This window comes from Uloborus diversus, chromosome 9 (assembly GCF_026930045.1).
Source record: "Uloborus diversus isolate 005 chromosome 9, Udiv.v.3.1, whole genome shotgun sequence".
In the NCBI taxonomy this organism is placed as follows: Eukaryota; Metazoa; Arthropoda; class Arachnida; order Araneae; family Uloboridae; genus Uloborus; species Uloborus diversus.
In genome coordinates, this window is record NC_072739.1 from 145,172,891 (window position 1) to 145,193,228 (window position 20,338).

General features: G+C 31.3%; 1 protein-coding gene across 1 annotated transcript in view; it reads left to right on the forward strand.

The window, feature by feature from the left end:
- Positions 1 to 20,338, forward strand: part of LOC129230548 (basement membrane-specific heparan sulfate proteoglycan core protein-like) — a 410,163-nt gene that overhangs the window by 266,876 nt on the left and 122,949 nt on the right. The window contains exons 28-35 of the mRNA XM_054864952.1: positions 160 to 270; positions 395 to 505; positions 4,342 to 4,449; positions 6,360 to 6,470; positions 10,957 to 11,073; positions 13,698 to 13,808; positions 17,032 to 17,088; positions 18,578 to 18,805. Coding sequence (XP_054720927.1) covers positions 160 to 270; positions 395 to 505; positions 4,342 to 4,449; positions 6,360 to 6,470; positions 10,957 to 11,073; positions 13,698 to 13,808; positions 17,032 to 17,088; positions 18,578 to 18,805 — 954 coding nt within the window. The remainder of the gene's footprint in view (positions 1 to 159; positions 271 to 394; positions 506 to 4,341; positions 4,450 to 6,359; positions 6,471 to 10,956; positions 11,074 to 13,697; positions 13,809 to 17,031; positions 17,089 to 18,577; positions 18,806 to 20,338) is intronic.

Below are 20,338 nucleotides of genomic sequence, written 5' to 3' on the forward strand. Positions count from 1 at the left end.
TTCTGTATTTTAATTACTTACTCATTCATTCTGATTATTTGTTTTGTTTCAATTATACATTCTAATGAAGGTTCAGTGGACCAAAATTTAATCTGGCAAAGTATTCTGATATGTAAAATTAACCCTGAAAATAAAATGTTCGTTTTAATGACGTTTTAGAGAAATGTGCACAGAATATGTTCAGATGTGCTGATGGAACTTGCATCGATGAAAGAAGGCGATGTGATGGTAGGAGAGATTGCTTTGATAACTCAGATGAAGAGAGCTGTGGTATGCATTTTTGTCACTACTAGTTCCTTCCTTGAAAAATTAAAAATGTTTTGCGATGTTTTATGTGGATTAAATTAAATATCTTGGTCACCTTATAATATTTTATTGGTGTTGTAATTCTCAGCTCGTTGCCGACCTACGGATTTCCAGTGTGGAGATGGCTCTTGTGTTGATTCTCAGGTACGATGTGATGGCAGAAATGATTGCCCTGATCGATCAGATGAAAGTGATTGTGGTAAGTTTTCAGTTTTGTGGTTGTCCATAAATGGTGTCACACTTTTTCTCACCATTTTTGACGCCTTCCATCGTTTATTAAAGTGCCACACACCTTACCCCCCCCCTTATAACATGTCATGCTACTCTTCATAAACATATTGTTATACAAAAGTGAGTCTTGTCACTCTTCATGTTACCTGCTACAGGCCCCTTGCTTGTCCTGTGCTCATGAATCCCGTCCTCAAAGCATGATATCATTTGTGGACGGCCCCATTGACTTTTAATGATGTTCATTTAATATATCTTATTTTTATTCATATCAGTGTGATGATTTCAAAATTTTCTCTCTCAAAAACAAAGTGCTACATTTAGGGCAAGGAATAAGTGTACAAGTTATTATTTGTAAGGTTCAGTCATTAGTCAGGCAGACAAAGTTACTGATCTGGGGGTCTTAATAAGTCAGGATTTAAAGTTTAGCCATCAGTGCAGCATTGCTAGTAACAAGGCCAATAAGATGCTTGGGTTTATCAATAGATCTATTTCAAACAAATCTAAAGAAGTTCTTCTACCCTTATATAGAAGTTTGGTAAGACCTCATTTGGAGTATGCTGTTCAGTTTTGGTTTCCTTATCTTAAGAAAGACATTAATGTATTGGAAAGGGTTCAAAGGCGAGCTACAAGGCTAATAAATGGACTTTCTCACTTAGACTATGATTCCAGGCTTAGAAGGCTAAAAATGTAGTCTTGAGCAAAGAAGAAACTGAGGGGACATGATTCAGTTGTTTAAATTTATTAAAATGAAAGATGTTACGGGGCTGAAGTTTAACACTGAAAACAGGACAAGGGGTCATTGTTTTAAGCTATTTAAATCTCAGGCTAATATGGATGTTAGGAAAAATTATTATTTTAGCAGGGTAGTGGAACCTTGGAACAGTTTACCGGAAGAGGTGGTAATGAGCAAGGGAGTAGATAGTTTTAAGAGGGCCATTGATCTTCACTGGGGATTGTAAATCGACTAGGACCAGTCTAGCTGGGCCCAGAGCCTGTTGCTGGTCGTAACTTTTGTATTTGTATAAAAAAGAGAAGACCCCAGGAAAAAGATAGATTTATTTAGGGAATGAATCAAAACAACAATTATTTATTTTTAAACTTTTGCATCTTCCTCTTTCATTATGAGTATTTGTGCCAAAAAATTAACATTGAACTCATGGCTGTTAAAATTTGAAGTTCGGACTTAACTCAGCTTTTTGAGAATTTGAAGAATTATGTAAGGGGCTGTCAATAAATGATGTCGCCCCTTTTTACTTTCTTCTATATCTAATATATAGAAGAAAGTATTGGATTCGTGCAAATTTTCGAATTTCGAATTTTTAACGGATTCGAACGTTTTGAGGTGTGCTGAGTCCATTTCGACTATTTTTGGAAAATGTCTGTCTGTCTGTATGTGTGTGTGTGTATGTGTGTCACGTCTGTGTGTGACCAGTTTTTTGTGGCCGCTCTACAGCAAAAACTACTGCATGAAATCAAACGAAATTTGGTACACATATGTGCCCCTATGTGAACTTGTGCCCATTGGTTTTTCGCGCGAATTCCTCCAAGGGGGGTGGAGCAATGGGATGTTTTTTGAGTTTTGCGTGACCGCTATTAACCAGGAAGTAACTTGCGGAATCAAACAAAATTTGGTCCATATGTTGCCATTAACAGGAACAAGTGCTGATTCAATTTTGATGTCAATAACTCAAACGGGGGTTGAGCTATAGAACGTTTTTTGTCGTCAATTGTGACTGCTGTATCTCAAGAAATAATGGACGGAATGAAAGAAAAATTTATCGGCACGTAGTCCTTAGTGGGTATAAGAGCTGATTTTATTTTGGTGTCGACAGCTAAAAAGGGGGTAGCACAATCGCCCGTTCTTTTTTTCCATTGTGAGTGCCCTATCTCAAGAAGTAATGCTACGTTCTGGTTGAAATTTGGAATATATGTGAATCCATATGTAAACTGGCTTTGGTTTAATTTTGACGCCAATCGCTCCAAGAGGTTTTTTTTTTTTTTTTTGCGAATAAAAATAGCTTTATTAATGTAACAATAAGAAAGATAAATCGTAATAAATTGTCGTCTGCGTATTTCTCGTGATTTTAATTGTATGGAAATGATCGGAAATATTATCTCAATGATTTAAAATGTTTAACTGTTGCCATCTTATGTTTGTTAACAAATAAAATATTTGTAATTAATTCAAGCAAGGCTTTTAAAATAACTCTCAATTTTCGCTCTTTGCTTTGCTTTTGCAATAATTCAGACATTGGGATGGTCGTCTAGTTTTTGCATGTGTAATTTTGTTTTTGTTGGGAATATTGCATATTGTCAAGCATGGGGAGGGATCAGAAAAAAAAAGAAAAATATAGAAGAAAGTTTCGTGAGGACCACAACATACTAGTTTCATCTTATTTTACCTCTCATTCCTTTTGTCACAAGCTCGCTCTTCACCATACGCCCTCCCCATGTCACATGCTGGGCTATATTGCATGTGTATATTGCTTTAAAATATGCGTGATGTCACACTTCTTGTGACCCTTTCCCTCCCCTTTGCTACAAACTGTCACAATTTCTTATATCCACTCCGCCTCAAACCGACACATCATTTTTGGGCAATCCCTTACTGGTCTTTTTAAGAGTTCAAATAGGTACAAGGAAATTGGTTCTTTACCTAACAGAAATTGGACTTTATATCTGAGTTCAAAATTGAGATGTATTTGTCCTAGCCTGCCAGTGCTGAAATGAAATTGTTCATCACATAATTGAGCACAAAGACTGTTCTCAAAAAATATTTATGTGCTGGCACTCCGCTGAAAATGCTTAACTAAGTGTAAAAGTGCTTATCGTTTTTCAAGCAGTTGGTTCCAGAGACATGTTTAGAAGCATCAGATGCGCAGCTGTTTTGATATTACAATCAAAGTATACATTATTAAAAATCTCAGTTTATCCCGAAGCAGCTTCAAGTAATCTAAGTAAAATTGAAGTTACTTGATTAATTACTCGAATTAATTGAGTAATCTTATGCTGTTCAGTGTGGTTGAGAGTATGTGTTTTTTAAAATTTGATCAGGGATGTAAGGTTAATGAACCATATTTTTTTCACCCATGTTTTATTTTCTTTCTGATTAAAGTCAAATGAAAAATGCGTACAATATCTTGGTGAAACAGTTGGTACCATTAAGAAAATGTTGCCTCAATGATCATGATATATTTTGATCTCTTACACATTTATTTTATTCATATTAGTTAACTTCTTTAAACAATTGCAAAACTAGAGTGCTAAAAAAGCCTGTTAGTTGAACTGCATGAAAATTTATGTATATTGATTGTACTTTTCAAGACAAAATCTCTATAGCAGCTAATAAGTAAATTATAGGTCATTGTTGTTTATCAAGCCAGGTTTTTTAATTATCAAGCCAGTAGGGCTTGGAAAAAAAGAAAAAAAAATGTTGAGTTTAATTAAGTCATTAAACACATTTCTTATAATTGAAAATTGTGGACTTTGACTTTATAAGGAAATATACTTAAAACAGTTACATATGTGCATTTTTACAGAGTTTTGCATTCTGAAGAAACATGTACAGCATTTTCTACTGCTTATTAGAAAAAAGAAAACCATTTTCTTCTCTTATATGAAACTGTTGTTTAACTGTTTAATCACTGGTCTTCATTCCATTTCTACTTTTTTGCATCCTTGAAATAAAGCTAAAAAATAAATTGTTACAATTGAGATATCACTGTATTAATCACATATTCAAATGCAATTAAAACATTTTTATGACAATTCGATATTACTGAAATTAACAATTTTTTTATTAAGGTTGTACTCCAACTCAGTTTCAATGCAATAATGGCGAGTGCCTGGACAGTCGATCGCGGTGCGATGGCATACCAGATTGTGATGACGGTTCAGATGAGAGAGACTGCCGTAAGCTTACTCTTATAATTGTGTTGCTTGGAATATTTTATGTTCTGTTTTATCAGTGAGAAGTGTGTTCTTCTGAATATGATTGAATCATATCATAATTTATTAAGTATTGTTTTAAAGTTGTATATTGGTAATATAAAAAGAGTGAATATCAAGTTTTTAAAACTTTATACAGAACCCAGTGTATGTAAAGTCCTATGTCTTGTGAAATTTGTTATTTTATGTTATACCTTTTGTGTGTGTGTTGTGAACAAAATTGAATTTTGCTGAAAAGTAGTTTTCAAAGCCAAAGTGATTGTACAACAATTGGAGTCTAATAAAATTAGTAGATATTTGTATGTTTGTATATATTCACATTTATGCATATATACAAGATGTATGATACATGTGTATTGATGAACTAAAAAAAATAAATCTTCAAATTTAAAAATAAAATGTTTAGAATCAAATATGTATTATTTTGAAATTGCACGTCTTCAAGCAAAACTCGGGCAAAGCATATCTATTGATGAATTTGAAACAAAAATTGTATTGTTTGAGTTACATGTTAAATTTATAACATAACCTCTCTTTTTTTCCCTGTCAAATATTTTAATTAAACTTTAAAAAAAAAATACTGTTTAAGTTTTTTCTTCTTTAAATCAAATGTATCCACTTCAACTTTAAAGCTTTTGTGTAACACTTGCTTCAAAAACTTGCCACTTTTCTTTTCTTTTTTTTTTTCTTTTTTCGTTGTTCACCTTGAAGTCTAGGATACTATTATTTATAGTTTACAAAATAGGAATAATTTGAAAGGGGGGGGGGTGAACAGCTTAACTGTTTTTATTGGCGTACTTTTTTCCTGGCATATCACCATAGTTTTATTAACTATAAAATGTCACTTCCCTTTATATTCAAAGAGGATTTTGCATTTGATTAACAAATTTTTTAAAATATTTATTTAAATGAAAACATATTCTGACTAGCAAGTGTGCTCTAACAACATTTACGTAAGTATTCAACTTTGTATTGCTTGCTGTTCATCAATTTTATGCTTTAGAAACTGCTGTAGAAGTATAGAGTTTTTTTTAACTATGCCAAAGCAAGATTTCTAATTAAAAGTTCTTAAATGCTGCAGTGTGTTACAGTTCTTGCATTGTGTACCTTTGAATTTATTACATATTTTAGAATAGTGTTGATTTCTGCATGTTATTGTGGCTATTACGCAGCCTGTGTAAATTAGGAAGCAAAATGCCTACCACTTCAGGGGCGTTTTAAAGAATTGTAATTGGGGAACTTATCACTTGCATTTGATAAAAAATGAATACATATGTATATTCATGTATATATGCATATGTGTAATATCTTTATGTTCATAATTTGTTGTCAAATATCCTTGCCTTTTCATTTAAGAGAGATTTATTTATTAAAGAAAATCTGCAAAATGATCTACACTACTTTTCATTTTTTCAAAAAATAATCTTATTATTTTATGATATTGAACAAGTTTTCTTTATTAACACACTTTAAATTTTCAGCACTTTTGTCTCATTAAATGGAAAAAAAAATAATAAGACGCCCCTGATTGTTGTGGTGTTATAAAGTGAGATTAAATAATTAAATCTGAGCATGTTGGCATCTATCATAGTAAATGGTTATTTTAATTTCTTTTGTTCTCTGCATTGTTAAAACGCATAATTGAAAAACGTGTTTTAAAAGATACATCAACAGGAAAATTGTGAAATGGCAGAACAAATTTTGCAGAATTTCTTAGCAGTTTAATGCACAACATTATTTTTTTAAGGAAATATTTTTGCTGTATGCTGATTGGTACTTGCTTATCTTTCTCTCTAATTGCATGCACCTAACTTTCTGAGTACGATAGTAATACTCTTCCCTTCTAACATCTTTGTATGCTGTTTTATAAATAGAAGATTGTGACGTTGATGAGTTTAGGTGTGGTGATGGAAAATGTATCGAAGACACATTTCGTTGTGATGGCTTGTATGATTGTGCTGATTATTCTGATGAACAAGATTGTGGTAAATTATTCTTATAAACTATGCAGATTAATTTAAAATTTGATTATGTATAGTGAATTTCATTACACCTAATGAACTTAAGAGAAAAAATATTTTACTCTATTTGAGACACTTTAAGTTGATGACTTATTACTTTTTTTGTTTTTTTTTTCTTCCCTTTATTTGCCATTTACTAAATGTCTCCTTTTAAACAATAATGAATAACTAAAAATTAACTATGATTCAGAAATTAAAAATTAAAGGCATTAAGTTATTAAGGCATTAAGTTAAGTTAAAAGTCCTCATTTTTGAATTTGATGACAATGCTCTGGGGGGGGGGGATCAGGTTTAGCATTTAAAAATCATTAAGGATATGAACATGTTTTATGTCCTTAATGAATTTTCCTTCAGTTTCATAACTTATGTCCCAGTTTTTTGGGTTACTTTTTAAAAATTCCCAACCTACAAACTAGTTCACTCTTCTTTTTAAGTTTCTTTCTTAACATTCGGTTGAATTGCATTTATGCTATCTTAATGCCCTTTTTAATATCAGCGTTCATTTCAATAAGATTGGTCTCCATTCTGTTTTGAATTAGTAATAAAACATAATGTATAGATTGTTTGAAGAACAGAAACCAAATTTAAATGTCTGATGATATTCGCAATTGTCATTTTATACATAAAACAAAATGTTCTAAAATTACTTAGGATTTCAGCTTGTTTTTTGATGCCTTTCTTTCCAACAATAGTAGAAGTTGTAAAATAACCCTCTGATAGTAAAACTAAAGAGATTAGAGTGTACCAATCTACCAAGTTTTGACCAATGAACCCCAATGAGTCACGTTCCATTTTAGGAAATGTTGTAGTCGTCATTTATTTTATTTATCTATTTTTTCCTGGTTTACAATTTTTATTCTGAGATAAATAAGAAATTGGTAATTTTTCCAAAATTTTTCAAAAAAGAAAAAGTAAATTAATAAGATTAATAAAAATAAATTAAATACAAATATATGAAATAATAAATAAAAGTAAATAATTATTGAACCTAACTAATAACAAGTAAACACTGATAATTTGTAAGAATAAGTCGATTTAAATATAAAATAAAATACCTTCAAAAATGAAATTAATTTTTACTAAAGATTTTTACAATATCCACAATAACCTTACAACTTTCCATTCGTTTCTGTATGTATACGTACTCAAGATTTTACAATTAGCAATCTTATGCTGAATACTTAATAAACATGATTCATGAGTTACAAAGCCATGAGATTGTCTTTCTCATTAGAAGTTTTGCTTAACAAGGGGAGATTAATCATGCATTAACCAACTTTATTGAAAAAAAAAGCACAAATTTCAACTTGAGGCCCCTCTGATACAAATTTACATTGCTTTCCCTTTATATATATACGAGGGTTGTTTTTTTTTTCAAGCTCCGTTTGGCTATAAAAAAATAACGGTAAATGTACAAAAAAGATTTTACTATCAAAAGTAAAGTACAATGCATATTATATCTCCACATAATCACCTTGACGATTTAGGCATTTGTCGTACCTGTGCGCAAGCTTTTCTATACCCTCCTCATTAGGGTGGGCCGAAATAAGCCGAAAAATTTTTTTTTTCGAAATCAATTTTTGGATAGCGCGCAAAAGTTGCGTAGTGAGCTAGTTAGCACTCACAAAAAATTTCTTGGATATTAAAAAATATCTAACCGGCGCTATTTGACATTGAAAAACCGTAAAAAAAGAGAAAAATGAATTTTTGTCGAAATTTTTTTAAAAAAACTAACTTCCAAATATTTTGCTGGAATGCACCGAAAATGTTATATAATGAGCCAGTTCGAGCCCATAAAATGTTTCATTGATTTTAATGAGCATTTAACCGTTCCTTTCCGACATTAAAAATTGGAGAAAAATGAAAAAATATTGAATTTCTTTAAAAACCAATGTGAAAATCATTTTTCAAAATTAAATCATAGACTAATTAATTAAATAGCACTATTAATCATAGTAATTATTATCACGTAATAGTATCATACATTTTCTAGAATTACATATATAGATAATAAAATTTTAAAAAAGAAATCTTCAAATTTGATTTATAGTACCTCATGCATAATGAATATTATTTTTTGGAATAATATTGTCCCTTGTTATCAAATGATGGAAGTTCTTTCCTAGCATGAGGTTTTGCACGAATGTATCCATCTCGTGCAGTTTCACCACGTACTTTTATTGCAGCTTCGGTTATTAGTTTCACACAACGTTTCACAGCTTGCGTGTGACAGGGAAATTTCTCGAAAGTAAACTCTGTAGAATGTTCTTTGCACATTTCTTTCCATTGTTGGTCTTTTAGATGCATTGTAAGAGTTGGCTCTGTTACAACACAGTTTGCCCCAATCAACTAAATCAACATAATCAACGGCTTCAAAATTGAGTTTAGGACGCTCAAATAATCGTACACCATCCGAGCTCTTCGTCTTCTTATTTCTAGAGTTCAGAATGCGCCTAACAGCTAATTCCCGAATGTATTTTCTTGAGTCAAACAACATTGTCAACAGTAGCTGTTCAGGATGAGCGAAATATGCATTACTTGAGAGAACTTTGAAAATTATCTCCTTAACGTTGTCTGGAAACTGCCTTCCAAGAGAAATCATTTTCCAAACATGTTGGGCGCCGTACTGGCAGTTCGGTTTTATTTTTATTTTAAACCACATTGGAGCATAAACTAACATTACATACTTTACAAGTATTGTAAGATTTTCTGATGGAGTTGGAGTGCCTATATACAAGCCTAACAAATGGTTTGCAGTTGTCAGCCATCGCGCATGACTGACTGAGTTTGCCTCGGCTACTGTCAGCCACGCTTGAAGGACAACTGACCATCTTTTACGGCAAGACAGATTCTATACAAATATTGTTGTTCAATACTTAAATTTTTTATATCTTCCATGTCCAAAACCAGAAGATTGCAGTCAATTTTATCAAATTTGTCCACCGGATTTTTTTACAATCTCTAAGAAGTTGTTCGATAGCTCCAGAATATGAATGTGGCCACTTTGTGCAACCGTCCAATTCCAGTATAAGATGCCTCAGTGGCAACTCATTGTGGACATTGGACGCAAGAGAGGACCCCTTTAATTGCTTAACTCTCAGCTGTGGAGGTGTAGAATTACAGCATTTCTTAAAGAAGAATACTTGCGTTCAATTCATTAATCAGTTTAAAGGACTTCAGAGGATTCACATTTTTTTAATACTCAAGGGCTCTATTTGTCAAATATATATAAAATAGTTATAAAATAATCTTAGGAATAATAGAAGTAGTTGAGCGCCGTTTATTATCCCGAAGAAACTACTGGAACCAAAGATTAAAAAATTAGTATCTTATGTAACTATTTTTTATTTGAGTGTGTGCACTTTTTTAAATTGGCGTACAAATGTCGCATAAAATTGATTGAATTTTCACTGTTTTTTCTAGGTAACGTATTGCGTAACATTTCAGTACTTACTTATTTCGAAACTACTTTTATTTATTTATTTATTTTTTTTTTCATTTTGCCAATGTTTCAGTCTTAAAGGAGCGTAGCTAAATATTCTACGAAATGTATAAAAATCTTTGAGGATTTCAACTAATGCACTGACAGATACTTCTAATGCTTGTTGAAACTAGCTTCAAACTTTTATTTTTGCCCCCCCCCCTCTTTTTTTTTTTTTTTGAAAAAAGTGCATTTTTGTCCTTTTTTTCAGTTTTTCAAGGTCAAATAGCGCAGGCTAAATATTAAACTAATTTAGCGAAATTTTTTATGGGTAATAACGGGTCCATATAGCAACTTTTCCGCACTATCCAAAAACAGATTTCCAAAAAAAGTTTTTTCGGCCCACCCTACTCCTCATAGAACGTTGCCGCCAATGATTGAATGATTTTTGACGGTGTCTTTGATTTCTGCCCTCTTTAAATTTTCGGCACCACTTAAAAACAACTAGCACTCATTAAGTTGTCTCCATATACATGACTTATTCTTCCATGAATTTCCGCTCCCCTGTTTCCTTCTTCATGCAAGAAAGGAATAGTACTTCTCAATTCACATTTGGCGGGAGACTCGATAGAGACATCCATGTTTTCGTGTCTGTAGCTCAACAGGAAAGGGCAGATTGGACTCGAAAGTAACTGAGTTTTGAACAGGGGTATGTGCAGTATCCTAGTACGGAAACGAGCCACCTGCCACCCACCTGGCTTTTCTTCTGTGAAAATGGAGCTTGAAGAAAAAACAACCTACGTATTTTCCCATGTAAAACTTTTAAACTTAAAAAAAAGTTTTGCAATTATGAGTAAATTTAATTTTATTAACAATGCAATTTTTGATGTAATCACTTCTACTAATTTCCTTTAACTAACTTTATAATCTACTTTGCATGCTATTGCTAATTACACTTGCATGAATTTCATGTAATTTTCAATTAAAAATCTGACTCCTCTTCTGTGCCTCTTACTTTCCTATCCTCAGAAACTCGCCTTTGTCGTCCTTCTCAGTTTCGCTGTGTAACTGGTTTGTGCATTGACAGAGCGAAATATTGTGATGGACTGCCTGACTGTCCAGATCGATCTGATGAGTTGGACTGCTGTATGTGGTAATAGTTAAATTATAATGTATATTCCATGTTGATAAAATTCATCTTTTTGATGGATTTATCCGAAACACTCCTTTCGTCGACCGAGTACTGCAACTAGGTAACTGCAAATTTGGAAAAAATAGGTCATCCTTTTGTCTAAAATTTTTGCTTGAAAGTGTGCAAAATACTTGTTATTAAATGAAATTTTGAAATGGTGGACTAAACATATTTAAATCAAGTCTTCACATTCTCCAAAAATCATAATACTGTCTGACCATCAATTACATGGAAAGGCAAATATCCGATTTATAGGTGGAAATGGACATATCTATTAGTTTATAGGGATGTTAGTTGGTTTATTTCAGAAGTGCACATTTGCCTCTCTATTATTTAGCTTTAGTTTTGTAAAAATGAAAATTTGCTTTCAGCAATATTTTTTAAATCCAAACTATATTCGATCTATATTCTCACGGCAAAAATTAATTGATTTATTTATTCACATCAAAGTTTTGAACTTGCCATTTTGCTTTTATGTTCCTAAACAAAATGAAAATATTTTCTTTTCTTTTTGTTGTTTCCGTGGTAACTATTTTTGTTTTTCCTTATTTTATTTTAGAGAATGCAATAAATGAATAAGGCACTAGTGACATTATGTAATGTGTGCATCAAAATCCCATCGTTACTTTCCCTTCTCCCCTGCTAGATTCATTCAGATGGAATAGTCTTTACTTGGCAGATTGCCAAATTACATACAATCCGCGGTCAAACAGTAACACATTTATCGAGTTTTCCTTAAAGTAATATGAAAAAGACTGAATTTTAGTTACCTACTTGTAGCATTCATCCAGGATATAAAAGTGAAAAATGTTTTCACTTTGCATGATTGTTTTGGAATATAATATGTTTTACTGCTCCAGGCAGGTAAAGGGCAGTAATTGCAAATTTTTCATTTTTTGAATTTTTGTCTTCTATTGTATGTTATAGCTTTACTCTGCAAGTATTACTGTACAATTTAGTAATTGCTTATCTGGTTTCCTTTGAGAGAAAGACACTCAATTCTGATATTTTCCAATTGTTAGTACTGAATCGAAAATGTGTTCCTTCAAATATCTCAAACTCATTCCTGCAGGTGCTGCCATTTACCTGCCAATGGCAGTATAATTATGTATCTTTAATTATTAGTACACTAAACTTCCAATAATCTGTGGAGTAGTATGGCATCTGTACGGCAGCCGATAGTAAAAATTGCGGATAATTGGCTGAAGGGCTTGAAGTGACGGGCAAGTTAGATAAAAATTATAATGGCTTTAAATCTTGGTGTAAAACACTGTACAAACAATGTTTAATGTTTATGGAACAGCAAAAATTGTTTGTATTTTGTTAGCAAAAGAACATAGAAGCAATGAAGAATAACTACCTACAAAGAAAAAGGGGTGAAAATTTAAACAAAGTTTAAATTTATGATCAAAAATAATGATAAATTCAGTCATTTGTTTTTGCTTCCTGCTGCGAAGATGTTTTCTTGGTTCTTGACCTGTGCTTTTCTTAGCATTTTCAACCAGCTGTACTTCATCATCTTGCCCTTCTAAATATTGCAGCATTTGTCGATGCATCCGATGCAAAGCCTTTTGTAACATGCATGGTGTTTTTTTTTTTAATGAAGTAGAGTAGTGTCCCCCCCCCTCTAGAACCATTCATGGATAATCAAGAGTTTACTGTATTAATATTGGTAAATTTTCTCATTGATGATTTTAATGGAGAAAAAAAGGATGTGCTCTTCCTTTACCATGTTTTAATTAAATTTAAAGTGTCTGTACACATGTTTATATGCATCAATATTGATCTAAAACATATTTAGCAGGTAGAATTTACTATTTTCACTTTTGACTTGTCGAATGCTATATTGATCTTATTCATTAATTTTGTATTCATTCTCATAGGCAGACCTAGACATTTTAAACACAGATTGCATGGAGAAGCATTGAGCAGAATATTCTATAAGTCACTTAAAGCATTTAAGAAAAGAAATGGGTGGAGGAGGGGGGGGGTAGTGTAATTAGGAAATAGCAGTTGGTTGCCCTGCTACTCTTTAGTCCAGCAATGTTTGGTTTGACATCTTTTCTTTTAAATTTTATGCTAGTACTGTAGGCTTAAAACAATGTGCTTAAATTTTTTCTATGCCTGAACCTTTTTTTAGGTGCAACTCTGAAAATTCAGCAGCACTATTGCATGAATGATGAAACTTGAATTTGATAGTACCTATTTCTGATGTTACCCTTTGTATAATTGATTTTACCAATGTTTCCTGTCTTGTAAATTTTAATTCGTATTTTATGATTTATGTTAGTGTTAATTTTTGTGGTTTATGTGTGTCAGGTTTTGTTGAGCCTCGTTAAAGTGAACTCAAAGGGAACTTTACAATCAGTTTGTTTTAACCGTAGTTCAGCTTATCCCAACAGCAATAAACAACGAACAATTGGATGGGGATCACAAATGTAATTTGTCTTAATAAAAATTTGTTTTAAGTCTGTGTGTGTTATTGAGGTTTGACTGTAATTTAAAATAATCAATTTTTGGGATTAGAAATTGTTATTTTTGCTTCTATAGTTCTAATGTATCTGAAATATAATTACAGGGGCTTGTCAACCTGGTCAGTATGTGTGTGCTAATGGACAGTGTATTGAGCGATCTCAAAGATGTGATGGTTCATTTGATTGCAGTGATTATTCTGATGAGTCAGATTGTGGTATGTTTAAATTTTTACTTTGAAATTTTTTCCTGAATGCTAAATTATCTGAAATCCTATAAAATTTGGGGAATTATGTAAAACATTAATGAATTCAAAAGCTTATAAAATCATCCAAATTAATGCTTAAACAATAAAGAACTAAATATGAAATTTCAAACATTTTTTTATTAAAGACTTTGATGTCATAAGTTATTATTTAAATTGATACTTTTAAACTTTTTATATATAAATATTTTAAGGTTTTAAATCTGTATTTGAATTAAAAGGAGGGAAACTTCCACATTTATCACTGAAGCATTCAAAAGAAAAACTTGTTCACAGTATTTAATCATAATCTGCTGTATGTCAATTTGCCTGTTATCACGATTTCAGGATTTTCTGACATTTTCCTTATTTGATTTGTTGTTCAAAAATCTGATTTAGTGAAATTTATCACATATGTTTTAAACTGAATGAAAATTTTAGGCATTGATAAATTGACATCAATTTTTTGTAGAAATTGGTAGCTGAAGACCATTTTAATAGTGTTTTTGATCTTCTAGCATATTCTAGATATACAATCAGACGTTGTTAGCTTGCTGTGAATATTACTCTTTATTTTTCAATATGGTTATGTTATTGTTTTCTATTTGTTTGATTCATCAGTGGGTAAAAATAGTAGACTCTTATCATCTTATATTTTTATGGTTTAGGTCAGCGGTCGGCAACTCGTCAATCGCGATCGACAGGTCAATCTCGAGAACATTTTCAGTCAATCGTGGCAATACTTTGGATTTTGCTTTTAGTCAGAGTGCCATTAATAAACGTCATTTTCAGAAACAAAATTAAGTTTAGTTAATGTGTCAGAGTAGGTGTCGAAGGATCTAAAATTCCCACAGTCTGTCATTTTTCCTCTTATAGATTCTGCAGTTCTGAGTTTAACGTCAAAATTGATAGCAATTTAAAAATTCCCAAACTTTTTTACTCAAATGGATTTTTTCAGTCACTATTTTATCAATTTTTTATCAAGCAATATTTTGAAGAAAATATTTTGATGTGAGTTCATAGTGTTCATGTAACTTTATTTTAGCAATCTGTAGCAAATATTCAATAAATATCAAAGTCTGTTTTGTGAGAGGTAACTTAAAATTTGTAGTCAGCACAGATTTATATTTACCTGGTGTGCAACAAAACCATTTAAGTATTTCTGTATACATCCCCCCTCCCCAAGCAGTTGATGTTTGGGTTCAACAAACTAAGAGAGTTGATCTTCAGTCAATTTAGGTTTCGTTTTTTATTTTTACAGTTTAGGTCAGGGGTTCCCAACCGGGGGGGGGGGGGGAGGAGGGTCGCAAAACATTTCCTAGGGGGTCACCACATTATCCCTACAGTTAAAAATTTATCATTGCATAATTGAAAAATTAAAATACATTGGAGAAAAATAGCATTTTAGAGTAGCATCAGTAATTGAGTGCAATGGCAAATTCAAGAGAAAGGGCTATGGGGCTATATCACCCTCTGCCTCTCAAGCTAGAGTACCTAATCTCTGAACGTCCTCTAGATTATCTTAAGCTTTGATTTAGATATTTCAATCTCCATAAATTTCCTCAAAAGAGTCTTGAATTCATTCCCTCAAACAACATCCAAAATCGCCAAAAATTTCGTTTTTGGGACATCAATTTCGAATTATTTCCGTGAGTGATTCTCTAAATCACAACCCTTATCCTGAAAGGTGTCCTATAGTTACGCTTTAAGACATAATGAGGTGCGATTATAAACTGCAGCATATTTGTACATCTTTTTTCTTCAACGTCATTACTTATTAACCACAGGATGAACTTCCTAAGATTGCTTCTGTGTCTGTTAGGTTGTTTATTTTACCTAGCTTGAAATTTCCTTTTACGCTTTCAATGCCACGTAAAATAAACAACCATACAGGCAAAGAGGAAGCCTTCATTAATGCCTTAGCTCCGTTGCCTTTATTCCATTGTCTCGAAGTAATTAAGTACTGTAATCACGATTTCAAGAAGAAATCTTTGGTTTTTGAATTAATACTATAAAATTTTAAAAGTTATTACTTCTTTGGGTTTTTAATTTAATTGCTAAAATGGAACTTTCAATTTAAAGAACTTTGTTTTTTGCCATTATACTATTTGTTGTCACCGCAGATTATAAAGGTTTTCTTTTCTTCAGACTTAAGTAATTTTTTTATTTTATAACCAAGTTGTATTCTTTTATATATTTTGATATTAACTAATTGCTTTTTTTTTTCTTATATTCAAAGTTGTTTGTTACAAAAGCAATCTAAAATTTTTTTTTTCCGTTACATACTGAAATCATTTGAAATATAGTTAACTTGTGAACTTAAGTAAGTATTTTTATTTTTTTATTGTTAAATTGCTGTATTCATTCTTTAAAACCTATATTCTTGATTAGAGAAAAGCTCCCTATGAATGGATGTCAAATGGTTTCATCTGTTTTGCATAAATATGTCAATTAGTTAGATAAGAATAACTACATTACTTCTATTCTTTCACTATTACTTGTTATTCTTGCAACAATTATTATACTGTTTGAAAACTTAGTTCAAAATAATTTCAATTACTTTTTAGTTCTATCATAAATACACATATGTTTTTAAGAGTAATTCTAATAGTTTCTTAAAATTCTTATGCTAAGTGGTTTCTGGAAGTAAAGTATTTTTTTTTTTTGAATTTTCTATAATCTTTTCATGTATAAAAATTTAATATACTGTTTTGTTGGTTTTTCTTTCCTTTCAAAAAAAATTATCTTGTTTTTTTTTTTTAACCATTTTATTAAAAAAGTAGCATTTTTTTAAAATATATCTTTAGTTCAACAACTTTACCCAACTTAAAACGTTTAAAATACTGCATTTAATACAAACATACAATGGATTTCAAGTAGAGCAAAAAAAGAAAACCATTATCATTGGTAATGTAAATCAGGGAAATTTGGTGATCTTAATCAGGGAAAAGTCAGGGAACTTTTTTTCACAGTTCCTGTCCCCACCCTGCGGAATTAGTTATGTGAATACATTCAAACCTAGTCACCTATATTGTCTTGAAGTATGAATGTATGCTTGTTCTGTCTCTATGATTTCACATTATGATCATGATGAACTACCTTAACTTGTGTTTGAATAAAGATATAGATTTACGATACATGTCCATGCAATTTATGCGAAAGCCAGCTTTTTTAATTTATCATTTTATTCTTGCAGCTCCAGAAGGTGGAATAAATATCAAGGTTTATCCTGAACGCCAAAGTATCAGGCAAGGTAAGATTTTTGTACTTTTTATCGCTTTAAAACTTTTATTGCATAAAGAGTGCAATTTTTATTCATAACCATTTTTGAACCATTTCATGACATGTACCGATACACACATATATCAACATATTATAACTAAACGACCCCATTTTAAACTTTTGTAGTGATGAAAATATTGCTCAGAAATTAGTGAAATTTTGTGTAGATCATAATGAGGGAATGGTAATTTGTTTGAATGAATCAAGAATGAATTAATTTCATCGAAAAATAGCGTTCTTTAATAAAATGCATTTATGACTGGTGAAGACTTCACCAGTCATAAATGCATTTTATTAGTGATTGTGTTCCGGTATTTTACCGAATTTCCGGTATTTTCGGAGGTATTTCCGGTATTTTTATGTCCGAAAATACCGGAATTATGTTTTTTTTTTTGTTATGCTTTTATCTCCCTACCTCCGCAATTTTTAAAAAATTATATAATACTCATCAAATATACCTGCAAGAGCCTTAAGATGGACACCTATCCCTTAAGATGGACAAATGTCAAGATAATTTTGTATAACACCAGCTCAAAAGTAACTTTGTAACCCATTAAAATTTTAATCAAATGTGCACACACTATTTTGACTCTGACTATTGAACTATTTAATACTATGGCATATGTGCACTTAAGTAATAGGGGCCAAAGATTACCCCCTCCCCCACCCCATTCTCGCTTTGAAACTTTCAGGTATTTTTTGATGAACTCACAATCACCCCTGGGTGAAGTGTAAAGCCTGTTTTCTTGGATATTTTCTAAAAACATAACATAAATGTATTGTAAATGTGCGATATATTAAAAATGATGTGTGGCAGCAATATTTTGAGCTATTTTTATTGGCTCAAACAAATTCCCATCCCTTCATTATGTTGTACAGAAAATTTCGGTAATTTTTTAAACAATAGTTTTATTGCTAGACAACTCTGAAGTAGAGTTGTTTAACTATAACCCTGTGGATGCTGCAACTAACAAAAATGGTAAAACCTCAGGTGCCAGACAAGTATTTTTAAGAATTTAAATCAAAATTCAGTGTAACCTGACTTTTGAAAGATTCTTTTTCCAAAAAAACTAGGCACTAAGGTGTTTTTTAGTGGCCCTGACCATCTGGCGCATGGGGTCGAACCCTGTATAAACAGTAAAATTTCATTATGGTGAATACTAGTACAACAAAGTATCCATTTCTACAAAATAAAATTTCAGTCCCATTATAATTTCCATTCAACGAGAGACAGGTGAGGCGATTTTGTTCCCATCAAATGTGAGGTCATCCCTCCTTAATGTTTTTATCCCCACTAATTTTAATGATGCAATCTCAACTATTTTACCCCCTCCAAATTTTTTTAATAGTCATACTCAATTTTTTTCCACCAAAAAATTTTCATCATATTCTACTGAAATAATAAAGAGGATTATAATGTTTATTTTGAATTAAATACTGAAAGTATTTTTACTCTTTAGGTCGTGAAGTTGTTTTCCGTTGCCGTGATGAAGGAATGCGTAGGTCTCCTGTCAAATGGCTCAGGGCTGACAATCGTGCAATGCCTCCTAATAGTGTCGACAAAAATGGTCGCCTCACGATGCCAAACATTCAACCAGAACACAGTGGTGTGTACATCTGTGCATCTGCCAGTTCGACTCCTTCGTCCTCAAGTGCCCAGAAAGCAGCTTTCCTCACAGTTCAGCCATGTAAATATGCCGATTATTGTGACCTTGCAAAACTTTGGGGGCTTCATCGCAGATTCAGATAACTGTTAGATGTTGCCCTGGACAAAATGTATTTTATAAATTTTAAAATTTTAATGCTGATTTTTTTATACATCTGGGTAACCATAATTATTTATAACTTTTTGTTTGCTATTTGTTGCTCAATAAAGTTTAGTTGATTAATTATTTTTCTCTACTTTACCCCATCTTTTAGCAATACGCTTTAGGTTTAGATGATTAATTACTGATTTTTTTGCTTGATTATTAATGAGAATAGATTTTTTTCCCTCAAATTTGTTGAGTTTTAAAACCAAAATAAACTTATTTTTTCTTGCTTTTCTTTTGTGCCACTTTTATTTTGGTTCCAAAGCCTGTTCTATTTAATTTCAAGTTTTATTTTATTTATTTGCTTTATATTTCATTATTTTATTATTTACTTAATTCAAAGAGGTAAAAACTTTTAATGAAAATTAACCTTTTTTTATTGCAATAAAAATCAAATGAAGATGACTTTAGTTACAACGTGTGACAGGAATTATTTTTCTTCTTTTATTTTTAATTTAAAATGTCATTTTTCCCATGTTTATATCTTAAATTTTGTGGTTTCCCAGTTTATAATTCCCTTAATTAACGCATATGAACATCATGTTAAAGCTTTAGAATGAGCAGCAAAAGATTATTTTTCATTTATTCATCTAATTTTCTTGGAAAGCAAGATATGTTATCAAATTATTGAGAATGTATTTAGGGGGGTTTATTTTCTTGATATATGTGCCTGCTATTTTAGAATTTTTATACTTAAAGTTGTGTTTAGACGCGCTGTGTGTTTATTGATCATTTTGTGATTTATTTACAATTGATGCTGACATTAATGACAACTTTTTGCTGACATTAATTTTTACTGCCATAACTATACATACTTTTACTAAGTATTGTTCCTATCTAATTTTAATGCCCTTTATTTTTCAAATCTGTGATATTTTAGCCTCTTATAATCCATAAATATGTTTCAGCATTATAAATGGGCTGATAAGTATCTTTCTTAATTGACCACATATAGTAAAAATGAGCTAATTAACAAACAAAAAAAAACTTGCACTAAAATTTCAATCTATCAATATGGAGTCTTTAATATAATTTTCTAAAGTAGATCCTTTTTGAAATGCTCCTGAAAATAATTTAAAAATCATTTTAAAAACCTGGAGATAATTTATTTGATTTTATTTGTAAGATTTTATTTTAAAAAAAAGGAATTTTCCGTCCCTCATTATATTGGATATGCATTGCTCAATTCAATGCATTTTTCTCAACTTAAGCGTAGTCTTATTACACTTATTGAGAAGATTTCACTACTTGTATCTTGTTGAAAAATCAATAGTAGATTAGGAAACTGGCAGTTTCCATGTAGCAATTTAATTTTTTTTAAAAAATGGAGATTAAGTCATTCTTATTTTGATAATGAATAAAAATGTGCCAATATATATTTTTTTAATTCTGAAACATTATTTTTGAATT